This window comes from Delphinapterus leucas, chromosome 18 (assembly GCF_059928025.1).
Source record: "Delphinapterus leucas isolate spDelLeu-1000000601 "Yukka" chromosome 18, BTC_Dleu_Yukka2, whole genome shotgun sequence".
Lineage (NCBI taxonomy): Eukaryota > Metazoa > Chordata > Mammalia > Artiodactyla > Monodontidae > Delphinapterus > Delphinapterus leucas.
In genome coordinates this window covers 75,000,395-75,027,208 of record NC_143146.1, presented here as the reverse complement: position 1 = coordinate 75,027,208, position 26,814 = coordinate 75,000,395, and the positions used below count along the sequence as shown (strand labels likewise).

At 38.0% G+C, this 26,814-nt stretch overlaps 1 protein-coding gene across 11 annotated transcripts in view; it reads left to right on the top strand.

Moving 5' to 3' along the window:
* CDK8 (cyclin dependent kinase 8) overlaps nt 1-26,814 on the top strand; it is a 115,867-nt gene that overhangs the window by 36,838 nt on the left and 52,215 nt on the right. For 6 of the 11 annotated variants that reach the window (XM_089899709.1, XM_089899708.1, XM_089899710.1 and 3 more), the window contains 4 exons: nt 8,711-8,786; nt 9,503-9,541; nt 20,129-20,239; nt 23,535-23,675. In XM_089899709.1, coding sequence (XP_089755835.1) covers nt 8,711-8,786; nt 9,503-9,541; nt 20,129-20,239; nt 23,535-23,675 — 367 coding nt within the window. The remainder of the gene's footprint in view (nt 1-8,710; nt 8,787-9,502; nt 9,542-20,128; nt 20,240-23,534; nt 23,676-26,814) is intronic. The other 5 variants (XM_089899711.1, XM_022574529.2, XM_022574528.2 and 2 more) reach the window with 1 other exon arrangement.

Genomic DNA, 26,814 nt, shown 5'->3' with positions numbered 1-26,814 from the left:
TTGCTTTACAATGGTGTGTTAGTTTCTGCTTTATAACAAAGGGAATCAGCTATACATATACATATGTTCCCATATCTCCTCCCTCTTGCGTCTCCCTTCCACCCTCCCTATTCCACCCTTCTAGGTGGTCACAGAGCACCTAGCTGATCTCCCTGGGCTATGTGCTTGCCTCCAATCTTGATCCTACTAGTGTGTGCTGATGTTGTGTGATTTTTAAGTCTAATCTAATCAGATCTTAATTTTATTGTGTTTAACATTGTCAAATATCTATGTAATTCTGTTGAAATTTTCATAAATTTTACATATCTTTGGCACTTGCCAAATTTAACTCTTCTCCCACCATAATTTTTTCCGCGTAATTTTAGGAAGTTTTATTTTTGTACTTGAGTAGTGATAGTTCCATTTAACTGCTTGTTTTTGCTGTTTTTTGTACATGGAATTGAGTTGAAAATACTGCTCGATACATGGCATCCTGGCATTGTCAGTCTGTACAAGGCCCTACGTTTTTCTTTATTTTTCATCCTCTCATCTCTGTCCCATTCTCTTCTTCTATTATAATAGGCTCCCATTCTTATGAATTTAAAAGGTAGATTAAGGGAAAAACATTTATAGAGTACCTTAATAGCACGTCAATCTTGAGTACTTATTCACAATAATACTTGGAGTACAACACGTTAATATTTAAGAAATGTTCAGGTGTATTCACATGCCCGACGTAATGCTACTTTTAAGAGAAAATGTTTGGGGCCAAGTAGAAACAAATTAGGCAGATATGCGAAATAGCAGGGAAGACCAGTTATTAGGGAGGAAAATATTACACATTAATTTCTGTTTTCAGTGTTGCTCATTTCTTCTAGCACGAATATTAAGGAGAAAAAGAATGATTATATGACCAGTGTCAAAATATAGTTCTTGAAGTCAGGATGCCTGATTATATAACTTTACTCTTTGTAGAGTTATGTTCAGAAAAATGACACTGGGAAGGTGATCTAAGAAAGATAGGTTGGTAGTTGTCTTTGATGGAAACCCCCTACATTTAGTGATATCTGATCATGTTACTGTAATCTTGTAACTAAACAGACAGAAGGGACCAGGAGTTTCTTTCCAGTTTCCAAGGTTAGAAATACTTTTTAAGCTCTGCGTTAGCTTTTTTTCCAAACAAGGTAAAGATGTGTTTGAAGTATGAGAGCTAACAAATTGAGCTTAAATCCCACAAGATAATGCAGAGGAGAGAGATTCATAGCTAGGTTTACAAGAAGCTTTGTAACTTCTTGGAGTTTGGCCTCTGGAGTTGCCAAGAGACTTGAAAGTACCTCCTGTTGGGTCTATCTTGCTCACTGGTGTATCTCAGGTACTATAGCCGTGCCGAGCACAGGAATGCCCCCAAATCAAGAATTAGTAGGTCTAATAATCTTTTAAATAAGCTTATGTCATTAACCAGCAAGTTAACTTGTGGATTTCATTTGTCAGAATGATCAAAAGAGCAAAACATGTTAACTACGACAAGGAATTTTAAGCAAAGTATAGCATGGCTAGTTAGAATGTGTTCTCTGAGAGCTGACCCGATGTAAATTAAAGGGACTGTTGTTTCAATTTGCTTTAATGCATTGTGACTTCATGTAAGGTAGTTGGGCATCATGAATGTTACAGGCCACCGGAATGCACCTGTAGGAAAGTTTACTTGCCTGCTGCAGCAAGGGCAAGTGCACAACCTGGGAACCAGAGCAAGTGGGGCTTCGTCGGTAGGTTTGGGCTGAATGATTCTAAGGAGAGACTGGGAAGTAGACCAGCTCTGCATTGGATACTGTTGTGAGGTGGGGTCAGTTTGGTAATTGGGTATCTGAGTATTCTGTTCAGAGGTAGGCGGAATGAAGCAGAGCTGGGGACTCATTGGTAAGAGAGCAGTAATCACTCAAAAAAGGGCCATTTTAGTCATTTTGCCATTCTGGTGTGGCCTTGGGCAAAACTTTATTTCCTGTTTGCCTTTTCTACAGAGGCCTTGCCGCTAATCTGTTAGGGAGATCACAATCTGATTTTCAGTGGGGTTTATTTTCACTTTCTTAGTCCCTCTTTTTGGCCAGATTCAGCCATTGAGGATATTGTTCTGTGAAATCCAGATCTTCTCTGTGCTGGAATTCTGTTGATCAGGAGACTTCAGAGAGTCTCATCTACTGTTGGACTGCAGTCAGTTCTTTGTGACTACTTTTTGTTGTTGTGGGGTCAGTTATTGAATCATGCAAAGCAAAAATGGCTGTGCACATATAAGACTCTGGAGATCACATTTGAACTCTAGAACACTGACAAATGCTGAGAGATTATGGACAGTTTGTAGTCTACTTCTAAGCCAAGAGCCAAGGTCCCAAGTGTGGTTTTGGTGTAGACAGAAACTTTCCTAGGTTTGACATCAGAGGGGCTGTCTGTCTTATTTACTATTTTAGTTTACCATTTTATGGACTTCCCTGGTGGTGCGGTGGTTAAGAATCTGCCTGCCAATGCAGGGGACGTGGGTTCAAGCCCCGGTCTGGGAAGATCCCACATGCCGCGGAACAGCTAAGCCCGTGCACCACAACTACTGAGCCTGCGCTCTAGAGCCTTCAAGCCACACTACCGAAGCCCGCGCGCCACAACTACTGAAGACCACGCACCTAGAGCCCGCGTGCCGAAGAGTAGCCCCTGCTCGCCACAACTAGAGAAAGCCTGCGAGCAGCAACAAAGACCCAACGCAGCCAAAAAGAAATAAAAAACAAAACAAAACAAAAGAAAGAGTTGCTTAGTAGTTGAGTGTAATTGCCCAAGAACTAGAGTGAGCTGAGTTGCACCCAAAAGAAAGTGGCTACAATCTCAACAGTTGGTTTGTTTGCATATTTTAGTGAAATCCTGAGCAAATTGCAGCCAGGTATGAGACTCATACAAGGAGTGACTGGGGATGCAAAGAGCAATATTATAGGTATCATTGTTAGAGATAACAAGTATCTGTTAACAATTCAGAAATGTAAAGCAGCAGAGAGGAAGGGAAGAGCTGGCGGTGGGGGGAGGTGGGGAAAGCATGCAGATTAAAGCCTGACCGTCTTTGGTTCTGGCCATTTAGATTTTGTTCCATAAGCCCTGGGGGTGGAAGCTCTCTCTCTCATGCTGCTTGATCCAAAGGTCTTGGGTATAAGCTTTCTCATTCTAAGACCATCTTCTGGACGATTCTTAGCAATCCTCAATTTGGGGTCTCTGGCTGGACAGTCTTCCAGTAACTTGAGGAAGTGTTGTGTTGTTGTAATTGAGAGCTATGGATCCAAGGAGTTTTACTGCAGAATATGGCAAGGTCATTTCCATGGGGGTTCAAGTACAGCCTTTCCCTAATGATGCTTCAAAAATAGCCAAACACCTAATCCGAGCGCATGTAGAGCTGATTAAGTATCTGGCAAGGGAAGATAGTTGTTTACATCAGTGGTAAGGTTGAACAGTTCTGGAAAATTATTTTGTTAACCAGAATTATTATGTCACATAATTATCATTTCTTTTCTGTGATGGAAATAATTAAGATATAGTCTCTTAGCAACTTTGAAGTTTGTAATATGGTATTGCTGTATATAATTGCTGTGCTGTGCAGTAGATCTCCGGGATTAGAGCTCCAGGATTTTTTATCTTCTTATTGCAAGTTTTACTCTTAAACAACATCTCCTCAGCCCCCCAGCCCCCAGCCCCTGGTAACCACTATTCTACTTTCTGTATTTGCGAGAGACTGCACGTATAAGTGATATGCATGCAGTATTTGTCCTTCTCTGTCTGACTTGTCTCACCTAGCATAATGCCTTCAAGGTCTACCCATGATCCATGTTACCACAAATGGCAGGATTTCCTTCTTTCTCGTGGCTGAATAATATTGACCCTTTTTAAGTGGCCCATCACCCATCTTCACTGGAAGCTTGTAAAATCTACTGCTTGTCTCCACTTTTCTGAAATGCCTAAATATTGTCTTGATGTGCATCTGTTTTAATTCATTTGTGATAGGAACTCACTGAACCCTTCCAGGTTTACAAATCCTGTCCTTCAGTTTGGGGAGTTTCCTTGAATTACTTTGTAAGTTTTCTTCCTCTCTTTTCTCTGTTCTTTTTTTCTGAAACTCCTAATTATTTGTGTGTTGGATTTCATGGACTGATTCTCTAGTTTCCCTATTTTTATTTCACATTTCTCTAACTTTGTTTTATTGCTCTGTTTTCGAGGCTCTCTCTTCAGTTTACCTTCTACCCAGCCAGTTCTGCTTCCAGATGGATCTTGTCCTCTCAAGTCTCTGCTTTGGAGGATTTGGCTCTGCAAATCTAATTGGTTCTCAGCTTTCTTTGCTATCAGCTTCTTATTTGGTTTTCTTGGATCCTTGTCATCAGCTACTGTTCTACTGTTTGTCCACTTACATTCTAGTTTCCAAATTTTTATGCTATCTTCTCTCTCATTTTTCATCCTTATGGGTTTATGTCTTTAAAATTTTTTCTTTGCCATAGTTTTAGTAGGGTGTTAGGAGGGGAGTGAAGTTTGATATGTGTTCAGTACTCTATTTTACCAAAACACTACTCATTTTTTTTTAACCACTCCTTTATAGCCATTTTATATTTTTGACTTCCCCTCCCATCTGTTAACGGCAAGTGTTCATCATGGCTGCGCTCTCTTCTTTTTGGTCTTCTCACATGACACACTTTCTCTCAACTTTGTTTATTTATTTTTAAATGTGATGTTTTCTTGTCATACTCATTTGTTTTGTACACACCTTGAAGTGAAGTATACGTATTCTGCACCGTTTGGAGAGAGCTGGCATGAAAGTCCCCCTCCCACCCTACCTCTGTCTGTTTCTAAGGTAGGCAAACCTCAGGGCTGTCCATGTGTTTCCATGATTTTAAGCTGCTGCCGGTCTTTGCTATTCTCTGAGCATGCCAGATCCTGTCTGTGCTTCTGTATTTTTATACATGCTTTTCCCACTCCCTGGGATGCCTCATATAACTACTGATTTCTTTTCCCAGCCCCTCCTTCCTTTCCTGACAAACTTCTTAAGTCTTAAGAATCTCTGCTTAAGTAGACTCTTTCTGAAGCTTTCTTTCATCTTCCTTCAACCCTTCAAGGTATAGTTAGTTGATCATTCCCTCTGTTTATAGTACTATTATATAGAGCACTGTACTGCAGTTATCACTGATACAATCTGACTACTTCGACTGGATCATGACTGAACGTAGGGGACGAATCTTTTTCCTCTCCAGGGTGCCTTTTTACAAAAAAGTGTTGTGTGCATGGCTAGATAAATAACTGTGCTCTGTAAACCACAAAGCACTATTATGTTATGATGGTAATTATTATTAGGTGATTTTTAAGAGGCAGTTGCGTTTTTGATAATCACACATCGTTTCAAAGTTTTTTTGTTCTCCCATTTTACCTTTCTTTCTGATAACTTACTTTTATAAAATATAAAACATTAACTACTTGGGATGGGGGAGAGAACTGATTGCAGATTAGAATTTTTTAGCTCATTTTGAAGACATTTTCACATGGCTGTCTTTAACAAAGAGAAAGTCCAGGGGGTGTTGTCAAGGAGGTGAGTTAGTCTCTGGTTTAATTTATTTCCTTCCCCACCACTCTCTCTCTCTCTCTCTCTCTCCTTAGAAGGCTCAAGTCTAGGAAGTTATCCTCAACAGTAGATATAACAGAACCTGTTACACTCCTGGGTTGACCATCTGGTTAAATCAGTACCATGCACATGAACTGTCTAATCTCTAATAGATTTATTCTGATCCCAATTTCATTTTATTTTTGTGTCACCCTCTTTAATGTCTCCTTTAATTCTTTCAGAAATCATTCAGACTTGGTGAACATTAAGTACAGATATTCTTAGTGTATTTTTAATATAATGTGTGCCCATGGTGCTTTACAGGAAAGTACTTGTAAATCTGATTGTCGTAAAACAAATCTTTTTTCAGAAAAATAATGTAATTGTGATTTGTTTTTACAACTAAGGATATGGTGTAAATATGTTATAAAAGGAAAGATAAAGTTACGTAAACTTTATGGATAACTTAAAATGATAAAGTATTAAACTTATTGATTTTATAAGGAGTTACTCATCTGTTCAGTCAAACCTTAACTCCGGCTCTATCACTCTGCCCTTACTTTTAGTTGTTTTTGTTTTTTTTTTTGCAGTACGCGGGCCTCTCACTGTTGTGGCCGCTCCCGTTGCGGAGCACAGGCTCCGGATGTGCAGGCTCAGCGGCCGTGGCTCACGGGCCCAGCCGCTCCCCGGCATGTGGGATCCTCCCGGACCGGGGCACGAACCCGTATCCCCTGCATCAGCAGGCGGACTCTTAACCACTGCGCCACCAGGGAAGCCCCTTACTTTTAGTATTTGACCTCATTTCCAACATCAGAAAAATAATGAAAGCCATCAAAATGAGAACTCCCCTGACTTTTTGCCTCTGAACCAACTTCTTTGCACCTGTATCTATCCTTTCCTCCCTCCTTTGTCTTCCTGTTAACAATGGAAGACACATTTCTCCTTCTCGCTCTGAATCTAATCTCTCCCCAGCATTTCAGTCTTTGCTCTTCTCGTTTTTCCCTCTCATCTCCTTTTCTCTGAGTTCTTCCTTTCAGTACTTAACATAATCAAGCCTCTTACATCTTAAAAAAAATTCTTTAACCTTGTGTATTCCTCCAGCTGCTGCCTTATTTTATCACCTTCAAAGAATTACCTACTTTCATTGTCTCAGTTGACTTATGCCTCCTTCATTCCCCAGCCTTCTGCAGTATCTGCCAGTACGTCACTGCGACTATTTTTGCCTAGTCCAGTGTCCCCTGGTGACTTCATCGTTGCTAAATTCAGTGGACATTGCTCACTCCTCACCTCACTAGACTTCTCGGCGGCTTTGGATACTGTTTACTATTCTGCCCTTTTTGGAAAATCTTTTTCTTACCAGTCCTGCTCTTTGGCCTCCCCTCATGTACTCTCCTGGCTTGGTTGACAGTATGTATATGCTGATATCTTCAGCTTTCTCTTGAGCTTTAGACGTGCTCATTCAGCTTGCCATCCCCACCTAGGTGTCTCACAGGTACCAGACTCAGCCTGCACACAGTGGAGCCATCATCTTCCTGTTCCCTCCGACCTTTTCCTCCTGCTGTGTTTCCTGTTCCGGGGGATGATGTTGTGTTGGCCTGTTCCCTGGGGCAGGAGTCATTATGTCTGACCCCATCTCCTTCCTCATCCCCAGGGTTCTGTCCTTTGTGCTGCTGGTCTGCCTTCCGTCACTCCAGTCTGTCCCCTTGGCAGCAGCCAGCATCATCTCCCACCTGAGTAGTTTGGACACTGTGGACTTAGCTGGTCTCTCGGTTTCCTGTCTTTATTTACTGCCCCCCAACATTTAAAAGGCCGCCAAAGCAGAGGAGGATTGATATTCTCCTGTTTAAAAATTGTTAACGGAGCGTCTCCTCTTGTTCTTGGAGTATAAAAAGACTTTTATGATCTGGTTCCTAACTGTATCCCCATCCTCATCTCCCGTTGTTTAATGTATATTCTTCAAGCGCTTTCCCCTCACCTCATGTGCCCTCACACTTTGTTCCCCTCTTAACACACACACACACACACACACAGCACAGTTTTCAAAGTGCGATCTGGGAAGCTCTAGGTGTCCTCAAAATCCTTTCAGAGGGTCTGCAAGGTCAACACTGTTTTCATAACAGTGCTATGTTATATGCCTTTCTTCACGCTGATTCTCGCGAGTGTACAGTGGGTTTTTCTCAAAGGTGACGTGACACGTGATGATGCCATTGCTCTGGTGGATAATGGATATGTGCTTTTGTAGGTTGTGTTTTTTAAGAGTTCCCATTTTTCAATTCTAAGAGGGTTAATATTGATAGAACAAACAGAACCTCTTCAGGGTCCTCAGAGACATCTAAGAGAGTAAAAGGGTCCTGAGTCCAGAAAGTCTGAGGACTGCCATTTGGGCCTCAGTGAGATGGGATTTCCTCTGAGAAGGCTTTGCCTGGGTGTCCAGGCAAAAGAGTGACTTTTGGGTAGCTCTGCGGTTCGTACTTGCTCTGTCACAGCATTATCATATTGTCTTGTGGTGGGTTAGTTATCTCTCACCACCAGTAGCCACAGAAAGCTCCATAAAGGAAGGAATTCCCTTGTATCCCCAGGACTTATCACAGTTCTGGAGACACAGTAAGTGCTCAGTAAACTTATGTCGAGTGAATCCCTTTGAAGGTATTTGGGGATATGAACTATATAACGTGTTTTAAATCATAACCATTTTGTACTTTATGAATGATGCATTCATTTCTTAATTTTTTTGACACCCCAATATCCAAATGGGCTTTAAGAGACCATGTTTTATATATGCACGCACACACGCACACACACACACACACACACACACACACACACAGGAAGTGTATACATATTAGAGCAGAAAGAACCTATTATTGGAAGTCAGGAGCTTCATTTCTGAATCTTTCTCTTCTGCAAATAACCATAGAGCCTTGGACAAGTCTTTTTATTCCTTGGAATCTAACTTCCCTCATCAAGTAATGGGATTGGAATAGATTACCTCAAGTTTCTCCCATATGAAATTATGTGATTATATTTGAAAGGTGTCAAAGTGTATGTGATTTATATATTTTTTTATTTTATTAAAAATGCACATACATTTAGATTTATCTGTATATTAAAATAACTTTGTTTTTACAGGAAAGATGATAAAGACTATGCTTTAAAACAAATAGAAGGAACCGGGATCTCTATGTCGGCATGTAGAGAAATAGCAGTAAGTGAAGCTCTTTTTATCATCATTATTGTCAGCTGATTTATGGGTGTCACCTATATAGGTCTCTGAATTGTATTTGTCACATACACACATTGATTGAAAGTTGAGAAATATTTTTCATATCTACTATCTATAGCAAAATACATTTGTTTTTTAAAGAGAAGTAAAGGTGGCATGTAGTTCTAGTAAAAATTTCTATGTAAATTCACTTATTTCGGGTTAAGGAAATCTCAGTTGTTTATGTAACTATATATTTTTCCAAAAAATGTCACTAAATAGTTAAGGATCCAGTTATTCTTATTATTTCATTGAGTGCAATAAAATTGTTTATTATGTTATATGTTAATTCATATAAAATTAATATTTCTATTTTAATAAGATGAGATTAATGTCATTACTTATGAACTTAAAATGAGATTATTTGATTTTCATTGTATCTTTCTGTTCATTTGAATAAGTAAAATTATATACCCCCCCTTTTTGGAGGCATACCATTGCCATATGGTAATTAGAATCTCAATTTGATTCTGAAGGAAAATATTCTTCACGTTAATGCATTATTAAATAATTATTCTTACATTTAAAGTGAGTATTCTCTGAGACTTTACTTCAGCTTTTACTATTGTGAAACTATGGGTCCAAACTTGTCTTTTCTGTCTTTAATCAGAATATTCTAGAATATATATTGTAATAATCTTTACTTTTATTGCTTTCAGCCCTCTGTCTACACAGATATAGGCTGTTGCGACCTGGAGGTATTAATTTAAATATTATTACTCTTTTAACAGATTCTGTACCACTGGGTTTTCAACTAAGAGTCATTTATTGTGTATCATGTTGACAGGAACTAGACCAAGAAGAAGTAAACGTAGAACACATAGAGCAGGTCAGGATCCCTGGCCTTAAGCGTTTGCACACTGATGAGGAAAGGCTTATAATTCTTCTAATAATAGGAATGGTGTGCTGAGCACTGTGGTAGCAGGGAATAGAGAATGGGAAAAGGGTATATGTATCTAAACTAGAGAATCAAGGAAGGTTTCAGATTTTGGAGGACACGTAAGAATTACCTCGATGAGGGAAGAATAGGAATGAGATGGAGGGCATTCTTAACCAAAGGTATGCTGTATTGGAAATGTATTTCATTTCATTGATAAAATTCTTATACTCTTGTATCTTGAGGCAAGATATCTGTACATTAGCTGTCAGTTCTGCAGCATCTACTATTCTCTATGTTCTAGTCGCTTTTGAAGAATTAAAATCTGTTGAACTATGGTCAGTGATGTTGGGCATCATGATAGGGATGACCTTTAGAGGGGCAGGGAGGAACCAGAGGGGAGACAAGGGGGAGCTTTCAGGGTGCTATTCTGTTTCTTGGTTTTGCTCTGGGTCTGGTCATGTGGGTTTCACATGTGAAAACTCACTGAGCTGTCATGTGCTTTCCTCTGTCTTTATTATTCTTCAGCAAAAAGTTTTAAAATCAAACAAAACTCCATTCATTTCAGGAACAGACATTCTTAGCTTTTTATCTATGTTGATAACTGTAAATGCAGTTAAGCACAATAAGGAGAATGAAAGCTTATTTTTAACGTACTTGATTGTGGTTCTTCAACCTAAGGTGAGCAGAAATTTTTAATTTTGATGAAGTCTCATTTACTAGTGTTTTCCTTTTATGACTATTGTTTTCTGTGTCTGGCTGAAGAAATCTTTATCTACTCACTAATTGTGAAGATGTTTCCCTTTGTTTTCTTCTAAAGCCTTACAATTTTAGCTTTACTTCTAAGTCTGTGATCTGTTCACTTCATTTCTGTTTGTAGTCTGATGTAATGTTTGAGCATCTCCTCCCCTCACCCCATGTGAATGTACAATTGTAGCATCATTTTTTGAAAAGATTCTTTCCCATTGAATTCCTTTGGCATCTTTGTAAACAATTAAATGACTGTAAGTGTTGGACTATTTCTGGGCTCTCTTCTGTTCCATTGATTGCTTTGTCTATCCTCAGCCAATACCAGATAACTCTACTTTACATACAGCAAGACTTGAAGTGAAGTGGTATAATGCCACCAGCTTTATTTTTTGTTGCAGGATTGTTTGGGCTATTTTAGGTCCTTTGCATTAGCATGTACATTGTTGAATTGGCTAGTAATTTTTATTTCTAAAAAATGCCTGCTAACATTATGGTTTGCATCAATTCAGGGAGAACTGAATCTTAATAATATTGGAACTTCTAAGCCATGAAAGTATGTGTTTCTTTCATGGCTTAGAAAGACATACTTTTCCACTTTTTAAGGTTTTTAAAAAATTTCTCCCAACAATGTTTATAGTTTTTTAGTGTGGAGGCTTTACACACTTGTTAAATTCATTCCTAAGGATTTTATGTTTTCTGACATTATTATACATGGGATTATTTTTAAATTTTTGTTTTCCACTTGTTTGCTTCTGTATTCAGAATTGATTTTTAAAAAATATATAAATTATATTTCTAAATTCACTGGTAGGTTTGGTGATGTCTTTGGGATTTTCTACATAAGTAATTGTGTCATCTATGAATAGGAATAGTCTTACTTCTTTCTCTCTTTATACTTTTGATTTTTTTCTTTTGCATTGGCTAGAGCCTCTCAGAAGATGTTGAATGGTGGTGAGAGCAGGCATCTTACTTGTTCCCAGTCTTGGGGGAAAGTGTTTTCAGTGTTTCACCATCAAGTTAAATGCTAGCTATAAGTTTTTTATAGATATCATCAGTCAGGCTTAGGAAGTTCCCTTCTATTTTTTTGTAAATGGTAATGAATTTTATCAAATGCTTTTTTTCTACATGTCCTGAAATGACTATATAGTTCTTCTCTTATTCTGTTATATTGGTAGACTACATTGATTAATTTTCTAACATTTATCCAGTTTTGCAGTTTTGAAATAATCCCTGCTTGGTTATATATCACTTGATTTGATTTACTAAGGTGTTGCTGAGGAGTTTTAGGTCTTTTGAAGAATGTTAGCCTATGATTATCGTTCTTGTAATGTTTTTGTCTTTGGTATCGAAGTTGTGCTGTCCTCACGGAACAAGTTTGGCAGCCTTTCTTCATCCTCTGCATTCTGACAGAGTTTCTGTATGGCTGGCAGTTATTCTTCCTTGAATGTTGGACAGAATTCACCGACCAGTATTATTTCCTTAATAGAGATAGAGCTCTTCACATTTAATATTTGGTCTTGTGTATGATAAGTCCTATTTTTTATGCAATTTGTTCATTTTGTTTGTTACTGAATTTATTGGCACAAAGTTGCTAATAATATTCTTATTATCTTTTCACAAATGTGGCTCCTATAGTGGTGTCCCTATTTCATTGTGGACTTGGTAATTTGTGTTCTCTGTCTGTATCATTGATTTTTGCTCTTATCTTTATTATTTCTTCTACTTACTTTTGGCCTGCATTTCTTTTTTATTTTCTTCTTTTTTAAAATATTTATTTATTTATTTAGACTGCACCAGGTCTTAGTGGCGGCACATGGGATCTTCGCTGTGGCATGCTTAGCTGCGGCATGCAGACTCTTAGTTGCGGCATGCGGACTTCTTAGTTGTGGCATGCGTACTTCTCAGATGTGGCATGGACTCTTAGTTGCGGCATGAATGTGGGATCTAGTTCCCTGGCCAGGGATCAAACCCAGGCCCCCTGCATTGGGAGCATGGATTCTTACCCGCTGGACCACCAGGGAAGTCCCTCTTTTTTATCTTCTAAAGGTGGACCATTAGGTCATTGATTTTTTAAAACAGTTCTTTTCTAATATAAGCAATTAAAACTATAAATTTGCCTCCAAGTAGTGTTTTACTTGCATTCCACAAATTTTGTCACATTGTATTATTATTATCATTTAGTACAAAATAATTTCCATTTTCTTTGTGATTTTTTTCTTTTATTCATGGATTATTTAGAAATATATTGTTTAATTTTTAAATATGTGAGGCTTTCCAGATAATTTATTGTTGTCAACTACTAATTTTTTTCTGTTGCGGTCAGAGAAAAGAGACTATATTTTAGCAATATATACTGAAATATTTATAGATGAAATCATATGTCTGAGATTTACTTCAAAATAATTCAGGGTGGGGTGGGAGGAGCGGATATGAATATCGATAAAATGAGATAGGCTGTGAGTGGATGATGATACATGGGGGTGGTTCTATTTTACTATTCTATTTACTTTTGAAAATTTTTCTATAATAAAAATTCAAAAGGAAAAAGGATCCCATCTGTCTGACAAGTCTTCTCAGACCTCACATTTATTATGGAAGTCCATTGTCTGAGAAGTCCGGTTTCCCCACCAGTCACCTCCATTATTCTCTTACGATCTACACCCAGTTTGTTCCTTTCATAGCATTTATTACAAATTATAAGGAGTTTCTTTTTATTTTTTGTTAACTTATTTTCTGTTTGTGGTCCTACCTTTGCCTGACTGGAATGCATTTCTTCACCAGTGTGTGCTAGCTCTTACACATAGTCTTTTGTTTAGTAAATAATTGTAAAAGGGAGGGAAGAAGGAAAGAACTCTGAGACTTTCTACTGAAGTGAAGAGCTTTGCATGTCTTCATCCTCACTGTATTCTAAGAGGCCTGCTGTGTATTTCCAGAGCTTTCTGTGAGTCATGATCCCTTTAGCTTAGTGGTGTTCAGAACTCTTCAGTGGGCTCTCTGTGTACCAAGGGGCTGCCTTGTAGTTCAGCTGCTGTTAAAGCCCACATCTGCTTTAACCTAGGCACCTCAGGTTTTTAAAATTTTTCTTTAATTAATTTGCAAGAATTCAATTGAAGAAAAGTTTCCACAGCTTAAAAAAAAACAAATAATTTTGGAATAATTTTACTGATGCTTTTATAGTAATTTCAACTCAACTCTCATACTTAGGGCATACATTTAGAATTTATTATTTTTGCTATATTGTAAAATTTTAGTATTAGAAATCAATGTTATTTTGAGAATATTAGAGGTTTTCTTACCTATTTCTCACTCACCATGTAAGTGGTATTTATTGACAAGATAGTTTTAAATGCTATTTATTTTTTATTTGTACTTTTAGAGTTCAGATTAAGTGTGATATTGTGTGGCATTAATTAGAATGAATTAAGTTTATGATGAATGATGTTTTAAAACATTTGTATTTTTACCAGTGATCTTAGTACTCAGGAAATTATAAGATTTTATTCCCAGTAGAATTAGGAAAACTTAGGTGGTTTCTGTGATGAAACCATTGTATAAATTTATTTAAACCTTTTTCCATTAAACATTTTTGGACATAAAATTTTCAAAAAGGCAAAAACATCTTACACAGTGCCAAGAAGAGGCATCTGCAGCCCATGGGCTCTGTGTGGGGTGCTGAAGCCCATCAGGTGTGAAAACTGCTCGCCACCCCCAGTGTCTGAGCACCCGCCTCACGGGGTTCCATGGAGCACTTAAGACCCTCCCCGGGTTACCTGAGCTCCCATTCTGGCTTTACCACTCAACTGGCTTGTAGGACCCAAAGCAGGTGATGTAATTTCCCCGTGTTGTAGTTTCCTCTTTGTAAAATGAGAATAATAGTTATCTCATAGGGTTTTAGTGCATGAGGAGCGTAGGTCACTTCTGGGACACAGGAAACTCTGGGTGCACGTTAGTTCCTCAGTCAATGCCAGTTAGCACTGCTGCAGCCACAGCACGCGAACTGCCTGCTCACTTGAACTTGTCTGCTGCCAGAGGACTTCAGCGGAAGGTCTCAGCACATTTTATATCCCGGCACCTAGTGCAGCATCTGCCACAGGGCCTGGCATGTGGCAGGCATTAGCTCTGCTAAATGTAGCCCAGCTTCCTGGTCTTCTGGAAGTGCTTCAGCGTAAATATTTACTTAGAGGCATTTCGCCACTGAGACTCTCAGCTCCATCTCCAATCCCGCAGAGACCCATCTCCCAGCATAGCGTGTTGTACTTACTCAGTAGTAATAGCTATTTACTGTACTAGTTTGCCAAGGCTGCCATAACAAAATACTGCAGACTGGGTGGCTTAAACAACAGGAACTTATTTTCTTACCGTTGGAGGCTGTTGATCCAAGATCAGGGCACCTGCAGAGTTGTTTCTTGTGAGGCCTCTCTCTTTGGTTTGCAAGTGGCCACCCTCTTGTGGCCTCTTCTTGTGGTCATCTCTCTGTGCGTCTAATCTTCTTTTCTTGTAAGCTCACCATTCAGATTGGATTAGGGCTCATCCTACTGACCTGTTTTTAACTTAATTGCCTCTTTAAAGGCCTTATCTCCAAATAGAATCATTCTGAAGTTCCGGGGGTTAGGGCTTCAACACAAGAATTTTGGGAGGACAGCCCATAACACTTACCATTACTTACTACCATAGTAATAGCACTTACTATTAAAATCATTGCCCTCAAAGACTTAATATTTGACTAATCAGATTTTTTAAAAATAAAAGTGGATTGATTTTTTGATGAAAGCATTGATCTTAGTCCACAGTTTAGAAGCCAAAGAGTGTGTTGTATGATGCCCTTTAGTTGGTGTATTTTCTTTATTCGTGAACTCAGTTATTCATGTCTTTACCAGGTATTTAATGAGCACGTACCAGGCAGTGTGCTAGAAACTAGCAGTGCGGTGCTGAGCTAGACACAGTGCCTACCATTGTCCAGTTCATAACCTAGTATATATTTAAAATATCTGTGTCTCTGGATGATAAGAATTACTCCCCCTGGGTGTTAGGTCTTGGGACGTGTTGTTGTTAGACCAAATTACTGGCTTTGTATTTTAGAAATTAATTAATTTTAAAAGCATTTGAATCCTGATTCTAACCACTACCTAGGAATGTGACCTTGAGCAAATTATTTAATCCCCTTACACCACCATTTCCTCTTTGTAAAGTAAGAGTATAAATATTTCATAGGGTAATTCATGATTAAGTGAGATAGTGCATGTCATATGCTTAGCCCCATACTTGGCACCTAGGAAGAGCTTAATAAAATGGTTGCTGCTGTTTCCTTTTTAATACAAGAGCTAAACCTCATCTTGGAGGTGAGATGGAGGTGACATCTAAGAATAGCTTTATATGTAGGTTTCTAATAATTGGAGAGAGCTTTTGCCAAAGCTTTGGAGTTTGTTTGTTATAATTTCTACCCTGCTGATTTCCAGAAAGGATTTGAAATAGCTGCCCAGCTGAGAAGTGTGTTCCAGTTGCGAGGTAGTGGAGAAAACCCTGACCCAGAACTGACATGCACTTAGGGCCAGGTCCACTCTTCCAGCCAGCTGGCTGAGCTTGGGCGACCCTGAAGTCCAGGCTTTCCCGTATCACATTCTTTGCCTTGTTTATTAATTAGCAAATGGTCAGTTTTAGATATTGACCTTAAGTTTCTGAGAACTTGTGTATATCTCTGGAGTTTCATAAGTTGTAAATTATATTCTAAAAGCAGAAATATATAACTTGAATTTAATCTTGCTCCTGAATAAAATAACCATCACTTCCAGTGAGTAATCATTAATATAAATGACTTAATATATAGTCCATTCATAGTCTTTCCTTTGCTGAATTCATTTCAGAGCCCCTGAAGGTAACAGGGGTAACATTACATTTACCTTGATACTTGTTTTGGTGAAGAGTGTTCTTAGAAAAGGTACTGAAGTCCTAAGTTCTAAAACCTTGACTTTCTCACATGTCTGTCATGTATTTGGAACACATTTGCAAGGCACTAAGTCAGTTCTAACTGATAGAGACAGAATATCAGGCTTCATGAGAAGTTTTTTCTTGTCATTGTTGCTGTTGTATTTGTTTTTGCATGGTGGGGTGGGAATGCTTTTTAAGTTACGGATCATTAGGGCCACTTGGGTTATTAAATGGAGATAAAATAAGGAGATAAAAGATTTTAAATAGAAGAATGTCTTTCTAGGAGATGAGAAGGGTTAATAAACCCATGCAAATGTGTTCTACTTGCAAGTTTCTGTCTGTATAAGCTCTTTATTATTTTGTGAAAAGTTTACAAAATTTTATTCAACTTTCCTTTGTAATTTATAGAAAAAATACGTACTGTATCTCACAGAGTTACAGATCTTAGTTCTTATCTGATATTTGGTGGCGATGAATGTTGTATTTTCTATTGTTGCTGTTACAGTTGTCCCTTTGCATCCATGGATTCAACCAACCATGGATAGGAAATATTGGGGGGGGGATTTCCAGAACGTTCCAAAAAGCAAAATTTGAATTTACCATGCTCCAGCAACTAATTACATAGCATTTACATTGTAATAAATATTATAAGTAATCTGAAGATGATTTAAAGTATAAGGAACTTGAGCATTCGGGGATTTTGGTACCCTCCTAGGGCAGGGTGGGGTTGAGGGGTGGTCCTGGAATCAGTCCCCCTCAAATATTGAGGGACGACTGTAGATAGTTTTTTAAAATAATTACAAGCTACAGATTTGTTTTAAGTTTAATTGTTTTGTGATGTCAAAACATAGGCAACTAGTAGAATGGGAGAAAATATTTGTAAATCATATATCTGCTAAGGGATTAATATCTAGACTATGTAAAGAATTACAACTCAATAGCAACAACAAAAAACCCAATTCAAAAATAGGCAGAGAGGGTTTCTCTGGTGGCATAGTGGTTAAGAATCCACCTGCCGATGCAAGGGACACAGTCTGAGCCCTGGTCCGGGAAGATCCCACACGCCGCGTGCGACTAAGCCCATGCGCCACAACTACTGAGCCTACACTCTAGAGCCCGCATATTAGATATTAGGCAGAAGACTTGAATAGACACTTCTCCAGAGAAGATATACCTGTAAGCACATGAAAAGATGCTTATCATTAGTCATTAGGGAATTACATATCAAAAGCACAGCAAGATACCACGTCATACCTATTAGGATGTGACTATTACAAAAAGAAAATTTAAAAAGGTAACTAAAAGTTGGTGAGGGTGTGGAGAAATTGGAATTCTCATGCATTGCTGACGGGAATGTAAATGGTAGAACTGCTGTGAAAACCAGTTTGGTGGTTCCTCGAAAAATTAAACATAGAATTATCATATGATCTAGCAATTCCACTCCTAGGTATTTACCCAGAGAATTGAAAGCAGGGACTCGGGTACCTGTACACCAATGTTCATAGCAGCATTATTCACAGTAGCCAAAACGAGGAAACAACCAGTGTCCATTAGCTGATGAATGAATAAACAAAATGTGGTATATAAATGGAATGGAATGTATTGGGTTGGCCTAAAAGTTTGTTCAGTTTTCCCGTAAGACAGCTCTAGTAACACTGAGTTGTCTTTAACTTCATTAGAAACAATTTTGTTAGATTGTATTGTGACAGCTGTCATATTAGTATGCATTTTAAAAAAAACATCAAAATTGGTGAGTTTTTGTGTAGCCTTTTAATATTGATGATGGAAGAAAAAAGCAACATTTTTGGCACATTATGCTTTATCATTTCAAGAAAGGTAAAAACACAACTGAAACGAAGAAAAGATTTGTGCAGTGTATGGAGAAGGTTCTGTGACTGATCGAACGTGTCAGAAGTGGTTTGCGAAGTTTTGTGCTGGAGGTTTCTTTCTGGACAATGCTCCACGGTCGGGTAGACCAGTTGAAGTTGATAGCGGCCAAATCGAGAACTTAATTGAGAACAATCAACGGTACATCACTTGGGAGATAGCTGACATACTCAAAATATCCAAATCAAGCGTTGAAAATCATTTGCACCAGCTTGGTTGTGTGAATCGCTTTGATGTTTGGGTTCTGCATAAGTTAAAGAGAATAAAACCTTCTTGAAGGTATTTCTGCAGGCGATTCTCTACTCACATGTAGTGAAAACGTTCCATTTTTAAAACAAATGGTGACGGGTGATTAAAAGTGGATACTAGTGCTTCCCTGGTGGCACAGTGGTTGAGAGTCCGCCTGCCGATGCGGGGGACACGGGTTTGTGCCCCGGTCTGGGAAGATCCCACATGCAACGGAGCGGCTGGGCCCGTGAGCCATGGCCACTGAGCCTGTGCGTCTGGAGCCTGTGCTCCGCAACGGGAGGGGCCACAGCAGTGAGAGGCCCGTGTACCGCAAAAAAAAAAAAAAAAAAAAAAAAGTGGATACTGTACAATAATGTGGAATGGAAGAGATCGTGGGGCAAGCGAAATGAACCACCACCAACCAGACCAAAGGCTGGTCTTCATCCAAAGAAGGTTGTGTATATGGTGGGATTGCAAGGTAGTCCTCTATTATGAGTTCCTTCTGGAAAACCCAACAATTAATTCCAACAAGTACTGCTCCCAGTTAGACCAACTGAAAGCAGCACTTGACGAAAAGCTTCCAGAATTAGTCAACAAAATGCATGATCTTCCATCACGATAACGCAAAAACCACATGTTTCTTTGATGACCAGGCAAAAACTGTTACAGCTTAGCTGGGAAGTTCTGATTCATCCGCTGTATTCACCAGACGTTACACCTTCGGATTTCCATTTATTTCGGTCTTTACAAAATTCTCTTAATGGAAAAAATTTCCATTCCCTGGAAGACTGTAAAAGGCACCTGGAACAGTTCTTTGCTCAAAAAGATAAAAAGTTTTGGGAAGATGGAATTATGAAGTTGCCTGAAAAATGGCAGAAGTAGTGGAGCAAAACGGTGAATACGTTGTTCAGTAAAGTTCTTGGTGAAATTGAAAAATGTGTCTTTAATTTATACTTAAAAGCCGAAGGAACTTTTTGGCCAACCCAATATTTGGCCATTAAAAAGCTATGAAATTCTCATGCGTGCAACAACATGGATAAACCTTAAAGACGTTATGCTGAATGAAATAAACCAGACACAAAAGGGCACATACTGTATGATTCTACTTATATAAGGTACCTAGAATAGGCAAATTCATAGAGACAGAAAGTAGAATAGAGGTTACCAGGGGCTGAGGGGGAGAGGAAAGTGGGGAGTTATTGTTCAATGGGTCCAGAGTTTCTGTTCAGGGTAATGAGACAGTTCTAAACGGATAGTGGGGATGGTTGCACAGCATGGTGAGTGTACTTATGCTTCTGAATTGAACATGGTTAAAATGGCGGTTTTTAATGTTATGTGTATATTTTACCATAATGAAAACATTAAAACAAAACAAAGAAAGAAACCAACTAAACAATAGCAACCATACAGACAGATTTACACAGTTATATCTTTTCAGTATCTTTTCTCCACTGATTTTTACTCATTTTTATGGGCATCTCAAAATTGTATGGGTACTTATTAGAATTTTAGGATTGATTGCCATTAGGTTTGTATTGCCTTTGAATTACAAATGGTATGGGGTTTTTAATGCTATTTTTATGGCAAAGATTTTTAATGAATCTCCTTTGTTTTGCAGTTACTTCGAGAACTTAAGCATCCAAATGTCATCTCTCTTCAGAAGGTGTTTCTGTCTCATGCTGATAGGAAAGTATGGCTTCTGTTTGACTACGCTGAACATGACCTCTGGGTAAGGTGAATTGTTGGTGGACATGGAGCCATGGTTTCAGTTGGAGATTAAGAGGGACTGACTGAAAACAATTTTGGGAGCTCATCTTTGTATGAGATTTACATTTTTTTTTTTTTTTTTGCGGTACGCGGGCCTCTCACTGTTGTGGCCTCTCCCTTTGCGGAGCACAGGCTCCGGACGCGCAGGCACAACGGCCATGGCTCAAGGGCCCAGCCGCTCCGCGGCACGTGGGATTTTCCCGGACCGGGGCACGAACCCGTGTCCCCTGCATCGGCAGGCGGACTCTCAACCACTGCGCCACCAGGGAAGCCCTCAGCAGATTATTTTTAAAATAGGATTTACAGAAGCCTTAAGTAACTATAAAATTTACTCCTTTATTAAATATAACAGCTACATTTTTTAAAAAAAACCTGAAAGGCCATCTTGGGGATAAGATTAATGATATATATAGATGAAAATCTATAATAGGATAGCCCAAATAATTTTAAAACATAGAAAACTTATATCCTGATCAGTCTTGGGTGAAGAACATGTTAACACAGATTTCAGTTTAAAAAACAAAACAAGTAAACAAAACCCAGTATTACGTCAAGTTAATTCATTAGCAACTACTTCAGTACTGTGAGATATATTTTTCTGATATTTACTAAGTAATAAGGTCTTTAAATATTTCACTGTGTTTTGCATCCTATCTATATTTACTAAATTAGCGTGACTGTGCATTTATTGAGCTAAATAAAAGAGAAAACATATGCAAGGGATTATAGTATCCTGGCTCAATTTCAAAATCTTCAAAATAATTCTTTCAATCAGCTGTAGTTCGTAAATGCAAATACAAAATTTTGAAATAAAACTAGCACAAATCCTAGTAAAACTGTTTAAAAGTAAATTCACCTTCTGAAAATAGTTAAATAGTTTTAAACTCTTTTGCTAATTTCCAGAAGTATCCTCATTTACGTAATTTTAACTTTAACAGACTTCAGAAACTGAAACTTATTTTGGTGTCATATGCTTTCAGATTTAGAAAAAAATATTTTCATACTGTTTGTAGATTCCTGTTTTCCATGACTAAATGTGGTTTGATTCAAATTATTTTTGTAAGTTATCTGGAAAGAACTGTTTTCAAACAGAAAATAGACACATGAAATTTTCTCTCTGTTTTATGAAACTATTGTCCAAGGTTCATACTGGTTGTAAATATTTTTTTCTTGTTGGCTTCTGTTCTTTTAAAAGAGATCTAATCTAATCAAATTAGGATTCTGTTAATAAAAATTCATTACATCAGGGTGGCCAGTATTGAATTGAACATTCATCATACTGAAATCTAACACAAAATCAAATTATATAATCCAAATTTATGAGAAAATATCCAGGCTGGTTTATAAACGTGATTTGTAATAAAACATAGTTGAGCGTAGGAGATCGCATTGTATTCACTATGGTTTCTCACAAACAGGTATGTAATATTTAATTTTATATGTAGGTATAATTATGCTTTCGCAGATTATACTGCGTGTAATGTTGTGCATATAGTCACCATTGGCTTTATCATCATCTTATTAATACTCATTTAAGCCAGATAAGTACTTTAAATGCTCATTTTAATAAAAACCAAATGGTGATTCAATTTTATTAAAACCTATTCTTTATCCATTTTATTTTCTTATTTTAATTTGAATATTGAAATGAATTAGATGGGGTAAGGCAGCAGAGGGTAAGGAAACAGTTGCAATAAAAAGAGTCATTTAAAAAAATCACTTAGGTGTTGGTGAAATCTTATGGTATACATATTGCATATTTGTTATATTGCCCTGGAATAAAAATGAAGGTAAAAAATTCTCTTACTGTAGTTTTTTGTAGTTATAAAATATTGGTTAAAAAGTAATACCCTAATGAGAATATAACTAAAGAAGTGGTATATGGCATCAGTTGGTTATCTTACCTCCCTAAATATTTGTTCCTTTCATTCTTACTCTGGCAGGTTTTAATTTTTTTTAATGTATTTTAGTCTTTTTTTTTTTTTTTTTTAAGCTCTGAGGGCCACTGGTTCTTCTTAAGGTGAACAGACTTTTGATTGTCACATCATTTCTTAGGATAGGTGACAAACAGTCTAGATCATTAAGAGTTATTGTAGCTCTGTTTTGTTTGCCTTTTATTAAATACTTTAAAAAAATTACTGAGAAGGAAGTTAACATAATGTAATGCTGCTACGAAAGCATAGATTAATCATACTACATATGTACTGACTGATACCCCTTACCTTCTGAAATATACCTTTGCTTTTTATTTTTTCTTTGGAAGATAAAACTGCTTCACTCATTAGTCATTAGTTGTTTCTTACCCATTTTCTACCTCTATATCATAAGAAAGTAGAAATGAAAAGGTTAATGTATAATATTAAATATATCACTCCTCTTTTAATTATTTTTATTAAGTTCAAGAATACGCCTGATATTCCCTCACAAATACTGGTCAGGAGTCTGCTCTTGCGCATGTTAGACACAGGCATGTGCGCAGTGGTGCACACAGCAGAGTTGGCTGCAGCTGACTTGTAGATTTTCTTGCAGTTTAAGAGCGCTTTAATTAAAACGAAACCTGTCAAGAGTTTGAAACATTGGATCTTGTTTCTGTTGAGGTACATTTATTTGTAAAATGATTTTTCTGTTTATAAAGTGGTATTGTGTTTACTGGATGTCCACTAACATTATATTGATACCTAGAAACCTTTGATGGATGTTACAAGGCTGTTTTTTTTTCTCGTCTGAAGAAGCTTTCATATTTCTAATTATGTCCAGTGTGAATTGGTCATTTACGTGTTATTCCTTTGTGCTTGGGTGTACTTAATTGAAATATTTTCCCATTTGCTTTCTTTATAACTCATGTATTGTAAATAGGTACCACATCTATGCTATGTCAACCAGCCAGAACTCTATCTGTTCTTTTTTTTTTTCGTTTAATCACTGCAGAATAAAAAATACTCTTTTCTTGAAAATTTTCACCAGATAAACAGGGGTCAAGTAACTCTGAAAGTAATTTTTAATTATACTTTAAAAATAAAATCACATTACTTCTCTGTTGTCATCATTTATTTTCTGAGACTGTATCATATGCTTAGGAAATGACATTTTAGCTCTAGTTATTTGGAAAATTTAAGGTTATTTATGTTATCCAGCAGAACGTGAAATTATATTTTCAAATCTTCGGAAATCCCTGAGTGTTTTTCTGTTGGGAAAATATTATATATCAAACTGTCTTTCCTTTTTTAAGCTTCTGGTGATATTTTTCTTTCTTTCAGCATATAATCAAGTTTCACAGAGCGTCTAAAGCAAACAAGAAGCCAGTACAGTTACCTCGGGGAATGGTGAAGTCACTATTGTATCAGATCCTAGATGGGATTCACTACCTGCATGCTAACTGGGTGTTGCACAGGGATTTGGTAAGTTGAAATGTAGTTAGGTTTAAGCCAGAAAGATGCATTTGGAGTTGGATGATTTTTTAGTTGTCTCTAGATATCTGTGCTATACAGGCCTGCAAACCTTATAGAGGAAGTGGGAATGCTAGTCTCAAAACTAGCCTAGCCTTGTGCTTTTGTGTAATGCATCCTGCTTCTTGACATACGTTAAGCTGGTGCTTAAGAGGTGAAAGAGGGCACATTTGTTTTGCTAAGCTTTCGGGGTTTTTTTCAAGTCTGTAAATAACGTATTGGCCTGCTTTACATTGAATATTATATGCCAGACAAACTCTAGAAGTTGGTATGTTTATGAGTAACTTGAAAATAACCCTTTGGAGCCTACTGTATCCTAAGTTGTATATTAGAAGAGGAGCATTCATCTGCTTATTTTTAAACCCACTATGTTAGTAGCAGTCTCTCTGCCAACAGCCTTTAATAATCATGATTGAGTACATTATTGAGTGCCTTGTCATGTTAAGCTGCAATAAATTTTTACGAATTTAGAAACTTCAGAAACTGACTTTATTTTTATTTCACATGGCAGAATAGTTTATGCCCTTTTTAAAAAAACCCATATAGCATTAAATTGGTGATTAAATGGTGCATTGTTCATTAAATCTTCATAGATTTAAATTATGTAAATCTCAAATTCCCCTTTTCCCCTTTCATATTGCGTAATGTAGTAACTCTAGTAAAGTGTGCCTTCATTTCAAACAATTATAAACACAATGCTGGAAGTGATGACTTGGTCTCTAGTCACATGTGTACATTAGGAAAAAACCCGTCGCCAACTTGGAGGTGGAGCTGCTCTGCCCCTCACGCAGATATTCTTTCCAGGCTGCTCTGTGTTTAATGCATTCAGTCTCTGGCCTTCAGTCAGGTGTTTTAGTTTCTAGTTCTTTCATCTGTCTTCAGTAAATCTCCTTGAAATAAGTTTAGTGGTAGTTATTTTATCTCCAGTTGTCAAATCTAGAAACCATTTAGAGTAGGACCAATAACACATCAGAAATTTGGTTGAAATAACTTTTTCCCTTATGCAAAAAATTTTCCTTTATTTTTAGTAGAATTAGGTTATTTTATTTATAAACAATGAATTTATAGAACATGAATGTGAAAAATCCTTTGTCGTGGGCTTCCCTGGTGGCGCAGTGGTTGAGAGTCCGCCTGCCGATGCAGGGGACACGGGTTCGTGCCCCGGTCCGGGAAGATCCCACATGCCGCGGAGCAGCTGGGCCCGTGAGCCATGGCCGCTGGGCCTGCGTGTCCGGAGCCTGTGCTCCGCAACAGGAGAGGCCACAGCAGTGAGAGGCCCGCGTATCACAAAAAAAAAAAAAAAAAAAAAAAGAAAATCCTTTGTCGCTCTGTGAAGCTGAATATAAATTTCGGCTTTTAGGGGTAGAGTCAACTTAGGGAAAAACTATTACTACTTTTGAGTTACTGACCTTTTTTATGATTCTAGAAGAATAGAATCTGGTTTTTCCCCATAGAGTTAATTATGCTACGATAACGCTGCATTTTCTTTCTAATGTAAGTATTTTCTCATCATTAAAATATGTATGTTCATTAGATGAATACAAACTGATTTTTAAACCAGTATTTAATTTTTATGTTAATGTATAATATCCCTGAACTACTCACATTAGTATTAACTACAGTAGTGAAAATAATTTCAAAGTCTGATTTCTTTTGTGTCTCTCTTGGGAGAGCTCTTTCTATTGATACGGCCAGAACAAGTTGTCTTTGGCACAGAGACAGTATAGAGCAGGTTATCTCAGAAGTCTCTGTTGGTGGTGTACCAGGAGACAGATGCAGTGGAGCAGTGCACTTAGGTGCAGGTGACAGAGGGATGCACTGTCTGTAGCTGATTTAAAAATAATAAACAGACGAAAAGTAGTTACTTTTTAAAAATTTCTTTATTAATTATTCTTGGCTGTGTTGGTTCTTTGTTGCTGCCCACGGGCTTCCTCTAGTTGCCATGAGCGGGGGCTACTCTTCGTTGCTCTGCGCGGGCTTCTTATTGCAGTGGCTTCTCTTGTTGCAGAGCACGGGCTCTAGGTGCGCGGGCTTCAGTAGTTGTGGCACGCGGGCTCAGTAGTTGTGGCTGGCGGGCTCTAGAGCGCAGGCTCAGTAGCTGTGGTGCACGGGCTTAGTTGTTCCGCGGCATGTGGGATCTTCCCAGACCAGGGCTCGAACCCGTGTCCCCTGCATTGGCAGGCGGATTCTTAACCACTGAGCAACCAGGGAGGCCCGTTACTTTTTATTGTTACCGTATGCTGGCAATTCTGAACAGTATCAGTGATAAAATATTCCTGTTCACTGAGTCAAACCGCTCCTACTCCTGTGCCCCTCTTGATATGCCACTGCTCTCTGTTTAAAAGTGTGTTCATCCAAAATATTTTGTAAAATGTAAGCGGTTGTTTTTCTGCTGCTGCCTCCTTTGGCTTTCCCATCTGAAGCGCAGTTTCCTGTACTGTCTGTGCGTGACTTCTTAGTGATCTTTCCAAACTCCTGACCCTTCTGTGCATCACAGGCACACTGCACCATCGTCTCCTTAAAACTATAACCTCTGTCCCAGGCTGGATCTTACTGTTTCAGGTACCTGCCTCTTGAATTATTCTTCAGTTCTTGAAGGAAAGATTCATTATCATAGTTTTTTTAAAAATACGTGCCCACCTTCCTGCCAGCTGAAAATTAAATTTTGGAGTTTGATATTATATAGTTTTTCAACGATAGCTACATAAGATATTCATATATGGAGTAATCAAGTATTTACTCTGAAGAACATTCTTTAGAAGCTGTATGATATGCCTTTTTTTAACCCCTTCTCAAATAGTTGTTATGATTTGCGGATGAGATATTTACCCTATGAGAATGAATATAATTACGAGTTAATTATATTCTTTGCTCCTTTCAGTCAGGTTTAGATGAAATGAGGCGATACCAACCTTAATAGGTCTACGTAGATATTTGTTTGTTTGTTTGTTTATTTATTGGCTGTGCCACATGGCTTTCAGGATCTTAGTTACCCAAGCAGGGATCGAACCTGTGCCCCCTGCAGTGGAAGCGTGGAGTCCTGACCACTGGACCACCAGGGAAGTCCCTACATAGATTTCTAATGTTAATA